Consider the following 14,329-nt stretch of genomic DNA (forward strand, 5'->3'; position numbering starts at 1 on the left):
CTTTATTTTCCACATTGACTGAATACTGTCCATTTTAACACTGTTGAGAGGTTCTGTGACTTTAAGTAAAATGACATAATAAAACAAATTTTACCACAGGCTAATTGCTATAAGCAAGAGTTAAGTTCCAGCATCATCTAATCAACATTATAATGAAATGACATGGAACAAAGCAATGTTATTTGAAAATCTACTACATTTAAGTAAGCATTCTAGTTTTAGCTAAAAAAAATAAAAATAAAATAAAATTAAAAAAATCAATACTCTTGGCAGAGAGAAAAAAATGTACAGAATACTAGATCAACAAAAAAATTTAGTGACTCTTAGTCATAAGTGGCACTACCATCTTAGCTGTTGGATTTTTATTTAAACTAGCAGTCTTTAAGGTGTATTTCTCCAATCAACAAAAGCTACATTTAAAGAAATGTCAAAATTATGCAACATGTCCACCACAGTGTAAATCTGCTTTTTAAAAAGCTTTACCTTTACATAATGGAATGGGGCCAGAGATTGTTTTCCTGTTTTGTTTGTGGGTCTGTTACATAAACATTGATTAGGTGAATATTCTGTTGTGTGACTGTCTTGATAAAGTTATCATCATTTAAAAAAATCTAGTCTAATTACATATTAGTGTGAATATGAACAATCCTATATTAATAAACAGCTAATATGCAAATTGTCCCCTTGGGAGTTTGACTGACCGGGAGTTCAACCACTCACTATGATGTGCGCTGACCATGTGGGGGTAGTGTGGAACAAAGGAAGCCCCAGCCAGCAGCCAGGGGAAGGCAGGCCCTGATCGGTGGCCAGGCCTGGGGACCCTACGCATTCATGAATTTTGTGCATTGAGCCTCTAGTTTTGTAAAATTCTGCCCAGCTGGCATGGCTCAGTGGTTGAGCATTGACCTATGAACCAGGAAGTCATGGTACAATTCCCAATGAAGGAACATGTCCAGGTTGTGGGCTCAATCCCCAGTGTGGGTCATGCAGGAGGCAGCTGATCAATGATTCTCTCTCTTCATTGGCATTTCTCTCTCTCTCCATTCCTCTGAAATCGACAAAAATATACATTAAAAAATAAAAATAAAAAAAGCGCTAGCCGGTTTGGCTCAGTGGATAGAGCGTCGGCCTATGGGCTGAAGAATCCTGGCCTTGATTCTTGGTCAAGGGCACAGGCCCAGGTTGCAGGCTCAGTCTCTAGTGGGGGGCGTGCAGGAAGCAGCCGATCAATGATTCTCTCTCACCACTGATGTTTCTAGCTCTCTTCTCCCTTCTCTTCCTCTCTAAAAATAGAAATATTTATTTTTAAAAAGACTGTCTAATTTTACTGTGAGATAAATTATAAAAATCTCTAAGAAACATTCTATTTAACAGTATAGTGTACATTAGTTTCAAAATTAATCATCTCAGCTGGTTCAAAAGAGTTTTTCAAAATATTCATATTATAAGCTAATATAGTTGAGCTGCCCTTCTAAGCCAAATTTTAGAAAAGAGAATTTTAATGTATGAGTTATTAAAGAAAAGAAAATGGCACTAGAAATTGAGACTGAAAGGACAGAAAATCCAGAAAAAGAGAGTCAGAAGTAGCTTTAAACTACATACCAAAACCTCCCACCTACCTTTATCACAGGCCCATATCGGCAGAAATGTCGTGTTAAATATTGATCCGACACATTTGCAGAAAGCCCATCTAACCACACGCAGTTTGTAGGCATGCTCTTTCCAAAACCCAGCTGAATATAAAAGGTGAAATTTCTGTCAGTAAAGTCACCAATTATTCAACTACAGAATTCTGAGAAAACCTGTCTTCTGTAGGAATCTCGTCAAACCAACATCTCAGGTGGAAACCATTGGGTTATATCAAGTAAAAACTTACAAAAAAGTAATCCTGCCAAAATAAGTAAATCTTAATTTAGATTATAGTATAACAGCATGAGAATGCAGAAATGTACCACCTTTAGATTATCTAACAGTATTACTGAAAACTTAAATAATGGGACATATGCAAAAAACCAAAACACCTCCAAAATCTTAAAAATCATAACAGTATAGTAACTTATGCAAATTTCTTTACCTTAAGGCGGTTATTTCCAAGGTATTCCCCATCCATCTTCTTAATAGCCTTACAAACGCTGGCAATATCACAGTATTGCAAAAATGCATACTGAGGAACTCCATTAACTTTTTTAATATCAATATCCTGAAAAGGCCAATGGATACCACTTAATAATACAAAAAAGTGATCAGAAATTTATTTTCAACAAGAAAATAAATCAAAATAAACCAAGTCCATATGAGGTATATATTTCTCAAAACAGTCATATTCTCAAAAATAATTTTCTTAGTTAATCTTTCCCAAGAAGCTCTCTGCAGAAGATCAACTGCACTACAACTCAAATTTTAAAATTTGTAATATCCGTTTTAAGAAAAATGTATGATAGTGAAAACAAGGCAGCCTATTTTATGAAAACCTAAAAATGAATTCTGCAGTATCTGACAGGCCATTTAAAATATATTATCTGGCCCTGGCTGGTTTGGCTCAGTGGATAGAGTGTCAGCCTGTGGACTGAAGAGTCCCAGGTTCGATTCTGGTCAAGGGCACATTCCTAGGTTGCAGGCTTGATCCCCAGTGGGGGGCATGCAGGAGGCAGCCAATCAATGATTCTCTCTCATCACTGATGTTTTTATCTCTCCCCATATCTCCCTTCCTCTCTAAAACCAATATATATTATTAGATAGATAGAGATAGAGAGAGAGAAAGAGAGAGAGAGAGAGAGAGAGAGAGAGAGAGAGAGAGAGAGAGAGAGAGAACGAATCTGTGTTGGTGTGGGTGGAGGAATTGAGCAAAAAAGGAAAAAATAAAAGAGAACTCATGGACATGAACAACAGTGTGATGATTGTGGGATGAAGAGGCAGAGGGGTGATGGAGGTAAAAGAAGAGCACAGAGGGGATAAATGGTGATGGAATAAATAAAAACAAAATAAAACCTAAATTAATAATAATAATATTTGAGAAGAGTAAAAATAAAACATCAAGTTTTCAAAAGTGATTTAAAATATGCAATTCTAAAACAGAAGTCTCATTCTATCAGTATATCTCACTGAACCACGCCTGGTGATTGATAAATATGGTAATGATCTCTCATCTCTAATATGAATCCTATATAAAAAGATATAATATGCAAATTGACCATCACTCCAACACACAAGAGGGCCACCCCCATGTGGACACGGATGGCCGCTACAAGATGGCCAGCAGGGAAGAGCAGTTGTGGGCAATCAGGCCAGTAGGGGAGGGCAGTTGGAAGGGACCAGGCCTGCAGGGGAGGGAAGTTAGGGCTGACCAGGCTAGCAGGGGAGGGCAGTTGGGGGTGACCAGACCAGGCCTGCAGGGGAGGACAGTTGGGGGGACCGGGTAGGCAGGGGAGGGCAGTTAGGGGCAATAGGGCTGGCAGGGAAGTAGGTAGGTGTTGGTCAGATAATCATAACACTTACTCTACAATATATGGTCTATCAGGGCTGGCAAGCAGAAGCTGTTAGGGGCAATCAGGCAGGGAGGCTGGCATGTGGTTGGGAGCCAGCATTCTTGGATTGAGAGAGGGATACCTGACTGCCCGTTTAGGCCCTGGAGGGGTCCCAGGTTGGAGAGGGTGCAGGCTGGGCTAAGGGACATACACACCCCACCCCTGTGCATGAATTTCGTGCACTGGGCCTCTAGTAGATATATAAATAACTTAATTACTTTGTGAAAATGCATCAGAACATCATCTCTGGATTAAAGAAAAACTCTATAAAGGAATACCACATCTCTTTGGAATGCTCAAAACCTGTAGTCCCATTCAGACTGATCCTGCCTAGAGAAGGTGGTAAAAAAAAAAAACCTAACTTACACAGGAGAATAGTCCAGAAAAACCAGACACTTGGAAGGCAAAATATTGACTTAAACAATAATCACCTACCAGTTTTTCCCAAACTTTTGACATATGTGTACCCCTTCTATAACTTTCGTAATGCTGAGTACCCCTCGTACTCATGAGAACATAGAATTAGGCACAGCTAAGCATGGTGCAGTGCATATCCCCATCAAACTCCGGTGCAACGCGTACCCCCACCAAACTCTTCCCGTACCCCTGAGGGTACGCGTACCACACTTTGAGAAGCACTGATAGACCATATATTGCAGAGTAAGTGTTATGATTATCTAAGCCTCTTTAACAGTCACAAATCAATAATCAAAACCTGAAACAGCAAAATGAATGTATTTAAAAGCTGTATGATGGGTCCTTTAAAAAAAACAATAATTTAGCCGAAACCGGTTTGGCTCAGTGGATAGAGCATCAGCCTGCAGACTAATAGGTCCCAGGTTCAATTCTGGTCAAGGGCATCTATCTTGGTTGAGGGCGCATCCCCAGTAGGGGATGAGCAGGAGGCATCTGGTCAATGTTTCTCTCTCATAAATGTTTCTAGCTCTCCATCCCTCTCCCTTCCTCTCTGTAAAAAATCAATAAAATACTTTTAAAAAAAACACACACACAATAATTTACACTCAAAATTGTTGTAATAGTAAGCATTCACTTTGATTTTCACTATTAAGTAGAATACAATAACAACCCAGGATAAGTCTACTGAGAAGAAACAATCTCCAAAGAATATGGTGGGTAGACTCACTAACTACTAGGTTCTTTCTGGCTGTAACAAATCTGTTATCAGACTATTTCCCCAAAGTTTGTGTTTCATTAAAATAGTGATAACCAAGATCAATTGCAAACACGATGATATTATGGTTTCCAAAAAGAATACTAGTTTGTCCTCCTTAGTGAGAGGCATATAGCTCATAGGACAAATTTAAAAAACATTCATTAAACCATCTAAATATCATCTTTCCAAATATAAATCTGTAACTTTGCTTTATCTTATGAAAAAAACCTACAACTGTTTTTATTGTAAAAAGCAACATACCACAATTTCACCAAAGCGCTGGAAGATGTTTCGAAGATCATGGTAAGTAGTGGTTTTTTCAAGGTTGCCAATAAAGAGGGTTCTTGTTGCTTTGGGATGAAATTCATCTATCCTTTCATCCAAAGGGCGAAATTCATTTTCACTTTCTGTTTCTATAAGTGGAATGGGGGCAGAGTAAAAAGAGAAGTGAGTGTTTTGATGTGTATTTATATATGATGGGGGAAATCTATATTTAAGAAAATAAATCTCTGAAACATTGAGGTTGAGTACTCATACAATTTGAAAAATTATACATACCTTCAGAAATAGTTCTTATTAATACCAAAGCAAAAGAAGAATACAAAGGCTAATGAACTTGACCCAAAAGTAGGGGAAGTAACACTGATTTTTAAAATAGTAAAGTGGATGGAATTTCAATCTGCAAGTTGATTTGTTGAAAAAATAATCACTTAAGCCGAAACTGGTCTGGCTCAGTGCATAGAGCATCGGCCTGCGGACTGAAGGGTCCCAGGTTCGATTCCGGTCAAGGGCATGTACGTTGGTTGCAGGCACATCCCCAGTGGGGGGTGTGCAAGAGGCAGCTGATCGATGATTCTCTCTCATCGATGTTTCTAACTCTCTATCCCTCTCTCTTCCTCTCTGTAAAAAAATCAATAAAATATATATTTTTTTAAAAATAAAAAATAATCACTTAACACAGAAATATATTTTAAACCCCAGGAAAAATGATAATTACTTTAGCCTAGTCTTAAGTTCCAAAATTATATTGCAGGCTCTCAATGTGGAGTATAAACTATCGATATACATAAAACTCAGCTGAAATCAGTCCAGCTTCATTATTTAATTTACTTTCAACATTCTATAAAATACTTACGATTTTACATTTGTCATACTAATCATAACCAACACAACCCAAATGCCTGTGTCAATGCAGCAAATTTTAGATACAAGAATAAAATTACATGGTAAGTGACTGAAACAACACTTATGAAATATCTTCTTTTGGTGTTGTACAGACCTCAATGACAACTAGAAAAAGACTAAATGACTCTTCTTCAGGTTTCTATTTCTTATGATCAAAAGCCCTTATTTAATGTCCAATTCTAAGAGGTGCTTGACCTAAAGAAATCAGCTCCATGCATTTTAATACAAAACATTTATGACAAATCATCCAACAACAAAATTCCAACCAAGTCTCTATACTCAAATCTGATTGCTTTCAAATATCCCATTAAATAGGTGTTTCATGTTGTCCCATCTTGAAAAGGTAGCTTCAGCTTTCCTATGCTTGAAATTAACCAAACTTCTTAAAATCTTCGCTGGTAGGTGATTAAAACCCAATTACATTCTGGGTTTTAGGTAAATGTTTTAGATAAAATATTTTTTACTGTAAAAATCTCTAACCAACTGAGACAGGTTTGGCTCAGTGGATAGAGTGTCAGCCTGCGGACTCAAGGGTCCCAGGTTCGATTCCGGTTAAGGGCACATACCTTGGTTGTGGGCACATCCCCAGTGGGAGGGGTGCAAGAGGCAGCTGATCAATGATTCTCTCTCATCAATGTTTCTAACTCTCTATCCCTCTCCCTTCCTCTCTGTGAAAAATCAATAAAATATATATATATTTTTTAAAAATCTGGTACCAGCCCCACCACTTGAATATCAGTTAATCAGCTCTCAATAATGACCCTAAATTAGATACTCACTACTTATATAAGATCCTCACTAATTATATATGTCAGTTCCTCAATAATAGATGGCATTCTAAATATAATTCCAAATGTGTTAAATAAGAATTGCCCAGTATAACTGAAGGCAGTATCTCAAAACTGGCAGAGAAGTGGGAACATGAAGACATAACCTATAAATCTCTTGAAATGATAATATTCCTCTGAATTAGTGTTTTATCACAAAATTAGGCACATTTTACATTATTCACTCTAAAACCTCTGTGCCTGTTTTAATAAAACAAATAACATTCTTTTCAGGATTATTTTTCCTTTTAATTGTCTAATAAATTAAATAACTAAGAAAATGAGCTATGTTTACCTTATAAATTCAAAGCTCAAAGTTTAGTCTTAAAGTTCATCTCAGCTACATAATAGGACTGTATAATTTTAACATTCCTATTCATTCTTTTACAAATTTACTCACAAGATGCCTTAAATTAGGGGTTCCCAAACATGCATATGTGAATTTTGAACCAGCAAGTTGGGGTAGGGTCCAAGTGTCTGCATTCTAAACAAGCACTGCAGGTGATTCTAAACTGGAGAAATATTGGCCGAAGACATCCTGCCCTACAATAGGCCTTTCAGGTAAGTTCAAGCTAATAAAATGACCCCTTGAAATTCTCAATGGGTCACACTAAGTTAGCCCTGCTTTTCTGTCACTATCTTTAAGGTCATGGAAGATAGAATAACAGATCCAATTGTGCTGGGCATAATGGAAATAAAACTGGTCTAACTAGCCCCTCAAATCCATATAACAAGTAGTTTATTTTCTAATTTAATTCAGGAAAATTCTGTTGTTATTCTCCTAGGAACTATTTCCTTATTTCAATCAAGTTAATCCTTTTGGGAAAGCAGGACCCAATAAGGGGTTAAACTCTGCCTTTCAATCACTCCTGTTAAAAGTCAGCATTTCTGCCCTGGCTGGCTAGCTCAAGTGGGAAGAGCGTTGTCCTGACATGCAAGGTTGTGGGTTCAATCCCTGGTCAGAGCACATACAAGAAGCAACCAATAAATCAGTCCAAAAAAACATTTTTTTAAGTCAGCATTTCTCCCTTACAGAAACAATTTTTACCCTCCCTAACTAAAACAACATAGTTTATTAAGCCGAACATTAAATAAAGCTGGATTAGTATCCACCCATTTAAGATACTATGCTGCTGTTTCATGGGTTGGAATACAAATTACACAATTTCCTTTTCTCTTACCTGGCCCTATCCACGCTGTTACTTCAATCTGCATGCCAAAGAAAAGTTTTCCTTTTGATGCAGTCAATGCTTTTTCTTGGTCCTCTTGCTGTCGAAAGAATACCAGGCCATACCTCTCTTCTGAAGCTCCATGTATCTGCACTGAAGTCACCTTCCCAAATTTCTTAAATTCATGGAAAAGGCCATCTTTAAGGCTTGTATCTAAATCCCCAAATAAAAACAAGTTGTTTATTTTTCTAATATAGTTACAACTCATTAAGATACTAACTTATTAGCCTGATTTTTAACCTAAGTTTTGTTAGCATTAAAATATTATGTTTTCAAACACAATAACTCTAAAAAAGCATTTTGGAGACTACTGTAAAATTCTGAAATAAACTGAGTATTAAAAGATTTATTTATTATTTTTTTAATCTGGACTATGGTGGAAGAAGAGTTCATTTTGCTACTCCTACTTTTGGTTATGTTTAAAACTCTCGCCCAGCTGGTGTGGCTCAGTGACTGAGCATCAACGTATGATCCAGGAGGTCACAGTTCAATTCCTATTCAGGGCACACGCCTGGGTTACAGGGTCGATCCCCAGTGGGGTGCATGCAGGAGGTAGCCAAGCAATGATTCTTTTTCATCATTGATCTTTCTATTTCTCTCTCCCTCTCCCTTTCTCATTGGTCTATTTCTTCCTTCCTCTCTGAAATTAATAAAAAATATTTTTAGCCGAAACCGGTTTGGCTCAATGGATAGGGCGTCGGCTTGGGGACTGAAGGGTCCCGGGTTCGATTCCGGTCAGGGGCATGTGCCTTGGTTGTGGGCATATCCCCAGTAGGGGGTGTGCAAGAGGCAGCTGATTGATGACTCTCTCTCATCGATGTTTCTAACTCTCTATCTCTCTCCCTTCCTCTCTGTACAAAATCAATAAAATATATATTAAAAAAATATATATATTTTTAAAACTTTCATAATAAAAACTTTACATACATGAAAACAACATATATAAAACTTTTAAATATTTTGAAAAGAAAACCATACTTCTAGCTTCCCAAGCATCCTGTCAATGATAAAAATGTGTGGGAAGTGGCATGCAACATCCTAAACAACTTTCAGGCATTTTACAGATGAATCATGCCATCTGGGGGTCCTGTGTTAATTTGCTTCATTATAAGAATCAAGATTATATAAAAAGACAAGCCAATTTTATCTTTGTCTATTCCTAAATTACCAAGTAATCTAAATCAAAAGATCATCAACATTTGTGTCTCACTATCTCTATTCACAAACCTGGTTTGCAGATTTTATAGGCTGTTTCATTTTATTTTATTTTTTAGAGGAAGGGAGATAGAAACATTAATGATAAGAATCACTGATTGGCTGCCTCATACATACCCACACTGGGGGGGATCAAGCCAGCAATCTGGGCATATGACCTGACCAGGAATCGAACTGTGACGACCTGGTTCATAGTTCCACATTCAACCACTAAGCTACGCCATAGCTATAGGCTGTTTTAATAATTTAAGTAATCACTGAAATGCACTTAGCCAAGAAATACTTAAGTTTGGTCTTTTTCGTTTTGATCATACACATGTTGTTTGCATAGGTAATATGCTTAATGTAGGAGTAACAGTATATTATTGTCAATTTAAAATACAAGGAGTAAAGGAAAGACTACAGTATAGCTTTTCACTAGACTTTTTCATTATTCATGATTTTCCTCATTTGAACTCTTAATATTTTTAAAAATATATTTCTGTTGATTTCAGAGAGGAAGAGAGAGGCAGAGAGTTAGAAACATTAATGATGATTAGAGAGAATCATTGATTGGCTGCCTCCTGCACACCCCTACTGGGAATCGTAACTTCCTGGTTCATAGGTCAACTCTCAATCACTGAGCCATGCCAACCAGGCAAACTCTTAATTTTTTTAAATGGGTTTACTATCATAATTTTATGCCTAAAGTTATTTCACATAACATAGGACTCCAGAGCAATATAATAAATCAAACTAAAAATAGTATTTCTACGTTCTCATCATAACAAACTTCCCCTAATATTAAAATATTTAACAACCTAGATACTATATAAAATTATAATATCACTTGCTTTTTCTTACATGGCATTAGATGTTAATGAACCATAACAACAAAGCTTGTTATGTGCAGGAGGGGAAGAGTTAGATGGATGGAGCAAAGTAAAAAAAAAGAGAGAGAGAGAGAGAGAGAACTCATGGACATGAACAATGCAATGATTGGGAGGGGGGAGTGGAGAAAGAGGGCATACCAGAAATAAATGATGAAAAACAAAAATTTTTTTAAAAGCTTGCTGTGCCTGGCCAGGGTTGCTCAGTGGTTGCACATTGATCCATGAACCAGGAAGTCATGTTTTGATTCTTGGTCAGGGCACATGCTGGGGTTTCTGGCTCAGTCCCCGATAGGAGGCATGCGGATGGCAGCCAATCGAAGATAGTACTCTCTCATTGTTTATATTTCTCCCTCTCTCTTTCTCTTCCTCTCTCCGAACTCAATTTATAAAAAAAAAAAACCAAAACACCATAAAAAAAAAAAAGCTTGTTGTCACAATGAAGTATAGAATTCAAGTTTCTTAGTCTCTCATTCCCCAATAGCAACAGAGAGAAAAGTAGTTTTTACCTGTAGAACGTACTGGAAGATTCTGAACTTTGATCCCAAAACTTTTACGGGGCTCATCTTTTTCCAAGGATGAAAGCAACTGGGAAGTGGGTGCGGGGACTGCTGCGGATTGAACTGACCGGGCTGGAGAGTCATCACTTGAACTACTGCTAGAATCAGTGCTGCAGAAGGGGAAAAAAAAAAAAGAAGAAAAAAAAAAAACTTCAGTGAAAAGAGAAACAAAATACTGTAGCATATATAACTTCTTAAAATCAACAAGTGGCAATAATTAAAAGGTCTAAACTTTAGGTCTGAGACTTCAGGATGCTCTACCTTCTCCACATCCATTTCATACTATACCTTCACAGATAGCAAAAGACAGCAAACAGTGGCCTGACAATGTGGAGGCAAAATAAACAATCTTTTACACTACCACATGCTACCTAAAGGCAAATATTTAATTCTTGAGTGCAAAATTTGAATAATTTTTCCAAGTAAGTAAGACTAATGAACACAATTCACTTAAGGTTCATAATAATAGTAGAATAATAGATACATGGGTTATTGATTCAGAACATCAATTCAAATCTTAGCTTAGACGTCCAGCAGGTACTCTTGGACAAGTCATTTAAGCTCTTACTAAAGCCTCAGTTTACACATCTGTAAAACAGAAATAATAATAACAGTATCTATCTCATAGTTAGGAATTAAATAAAATAACCCACAGGCTGCCCTGGTTGGCATGGGTCGGTGATTAGAGAATCGGCGCACACACACAAAGGGTCTTGAGTTCGATTCCCAGATAAGCAAGGGCACATAGTTGAGTTGCAGGTTCCATTCTCAGCCCCAGTTGGAGTGCATACTGGAGACAACCAATAGATGTGTCTCACATCAATGTGTCTCTCTCTCTCTCCTTCTCTCCTTTTTTCTCTCCCTCTCTCCCTCCCTCCTTTCCACTCTTTCTAAAAATAAAAGTCAATGAGAAAAATATCTTCGGGTGAGGATTAACAAAAATAAAAGTAATTTGCCCATAGGCTTAGAGAGTTTGGAATATGACAGCATTCAATAAATGAAGTAGCACTGCTCTATTACTATTATTACTACCACTATATCTCATGCATAAATTAATTTTTAGAAAAATATAAATATCCAAAATAATTTCCCAGGTAATTTTAATTTTAAAATTTTTCTGAAGGAGCAATAAATAAATATTATGTAAGTTACTTGAGTCTTAATTAGTTTAGGATCTTTGTGACTAATATGGAAAATCAAAGTCAATGAAATTGATTACTCTCTTCAATTTAATACAATTCTTAAATGGGGAGACAATTGAAAGACAAAGAAAAAATATTACCAACATAGTCAGATCAAGAGAGAGATATTTAAGCAAGCTTATTATGCCTAAAAAGTAAGTGAGGAATATAAAATTCTCTTTAGGCCCTAGTTTGGCTCAGTGGACAGTGTCAGTCTGTGGACTAAAGGGTCCTAGGTTCGATTCTGGTCAAGGGCACATGCCCAGGTTGCAGGCTCAATCCCCAGTAGGCAGGAGGCAGCTGATCAATGACTCTCATCATTGATATTTCTCTCTCCCTCTCCCTTGCTCTCTGAAACCAATAAAAATGTATTTAAAAAAATAAATAATAAAATTCTCTTCAGTGCTGGGTGTGTACAACTGTGGTTGTTTTAAGTTCTTTCATAGCCTTCTAAAATAGATTAATAAAAAGCTACCTACAGGTTTCTGAAATTTTGCTTCATACTCATACCTTCCTGTTGTGGAAGCCTTATCTCTATATAACTCCGGAAGGTTAACCCATTTCTTAAAAATATGTTTTTATTGATTTTAGAGAGAAAGGAAGAGAGAGGGATATAGAGATAGAAACATTGATGAGAGACATGGATCAGCTGCCGCCCGTACATCCCCCACCGGGAATCAAGCCCTCGGCCCGGGCATGTGCCCTGACCAGAAAGTAACAGGGTCCATGAGTTGACGCTCAGCCACTGAGTCATACCTGCCAGGTGCTTAAACACACTGGAGACTTGATAGTTTTATCATTTGTACTAAGACTGCAGCTCTCATATCCAGGACCATCTTTAAGCCAATCTGATTAATAAATCCAACCTTAGGATCTGAGACAAATTTGCTACTGCTTTTTAAAAAAAGAAATATTTTAAGAAAATAAGGTGCGCCGGGACCGGTTTGGCTCAATGGATAGAGCGTCGGCTTGGGGACTGAGGGGTCCCGGGTTCGATTCTGATCAAGGGCACGCACCTTGGTTGCGGGCAGATCCCCAGTAGGGGGTGTGCAAGAGGCAGCTGATCGATGACACTCTCTCATCGATGTTTCTAACTCTATCTCTCTCCCTTCCTCTCTGTACAAAATCAATAAAATATATTTTTAAGAAAATAAGGTGTTACAACAGCACTCACACAGTATTTTTATTTAGCTTTCAGGTGCTAAGACAAAAAATAAAAAATTAAAATTTCATGAGGTTATCAGATCTTTCTGCAGTTTGAAACATAGGGAAATAAACCTATGCCAGTGAGGGCAAAAGGAGATATGTGAGCTCCAAAATACAAACTACTAGGAATAAAAGCCTCCAGATAGAACAAGTCATCATTGGCAGGCCTTCTATAAATGAAAGGGCTTCAATTTTCCCTTCTATATAAAAAAAAATTTTCTTGGATCACCAAACAAAAGTAGTGTTACTAATACTAAGTGAATAGAATACTATATTTTCATTCAAATTAAGGGTTAACAAAATTAATATTCTGTTTCAATACAGTAGAAAATGTTTGTTATATGTACTAAGTACTTCAACCAATACAAGATTATTCACAAGGCCACCAAATGACTACAGTATAGAATGTTATGCTTAATTCCAATGAATAAGATAACCACTAGGAAATTTTTTTTACTAACAATGGTACCAATATTATATACATCAAAATCCCTTAGCAATAGTGGATAAAGAAATAAACTAGTAAGAGCAAAATTTCTGACTTTTGATATGATTAATGAGGCAACAAAAACAAAGTTCAGTAAAAGTCTGTAATATAAAAATGGAGGAAGCCCGGCCTGTGCGGCACAGTGGTTGAGTGTCAACCCATGAAACAGAAAGTCACATTTTTTTTTTTTTTAATATATTTTATTGATTTTTTACAGAGAGGAAGGGAGAGAGATAGAGAACTAGAAACGTCGATGAGAGAAACATCGACCAGCTGCCTCCTGCACACCCCCTACCGGGGATGTGCCCGCAACCAACGTACATGCCCCTGACCGGAATCGAACCTGGGACCTTTCAGTCCACAGACCGACGCTCTACCACTGAGCCAAACCGGTTTCGGCAGAAAGTCACATTTTGATTCCCAGTCATAGCAGGCCTGGGCTCAGTCCTTAATAAGGGACGTGCAGAAGGCAGCCAATTGATGATTCTCTCTCATTACTGATGTTTCCATCTCTCTCTTCCTTCCCTTCCTCTCTGAAATCAATAAAAATATATTAACAAAAAGTAATGGAGGAAGGTGATCAATCAACAATAACAATAATTTTTAAAAATATATATTTTATTGATTTTTAACAGAGAGGAAGGGAGAGAGAAAGCTAGAAACATCAATGACAGAGAAACATTGACCAGCTGCCTCCTGCACACCCCCTACTGGGGATGTGCCAGCAACCAAAGTACATGCCCTTGACTGGAATCGAAACTGGGTCCTTTCAGTCCGCAGACTGACGCTCTATCCACTGAGCCAAACCGGTTTCGGCAATAACAATAATTTTTGAGGACAAAATTGTCATAGCCCTAGCTAGTTTGCTCAGT

At 37.4% G+C, this 14,329-nt stretch overlaps 1 protein-coding gene across 2 annotated transcripts in view; it reads right to left on the reverse strand.

Moving 5' to 3' along the window:
• Positions 1 to 14,329, reverse strand: part of SPEN (spen family transcriptional repressor) — an 87,067-nt gene that overhangs the window by 17,576 nt on the left and 55,162 nt on the right. For both annotated transcript variants that reach the window (XM_084875267.1, XM_084875268.1), the window contains 5 exons: positions 10,533 to 10,693; positions 7,892 to 8,092; positions 4,960 to 5,111; positions 2,075 to 2,200; positions 1,620 to 1,733 (listed from right to left, as the gene is read on the reverse strand). In XM_084875267.1, the coding sequence (XP_084731393.1) occupies positions 1,620 to 1,733; positions 2,075 to 2,200; positions 4,960 to 5,111; positions 7,892 to 8,092; positions 10,533 to 10,693 (754 nt within the window). The remainder of the gene's footprint in view (positions 1 to 1,619; positions 1,734 to 2,074; positions 2,201 to 4,959; positions 5,112 to 7,891; positions 8,093 to 10,532; positions 10,694 to 14,329) is intronic.

The sequence above is a fragment of the Pipistrellus hanaki genome, assembly GCF_964339955.1.
Source record: "Pipistrellus hanaki genome assembly, chromosome: 2".
Classification (NCBI taxonomy): Eukaryota; Metazoa; Chordata; class Mammalia; order Chiroptera; family Vespertilionidae; genus Pipistrellus; species Pipistrellus hanaki.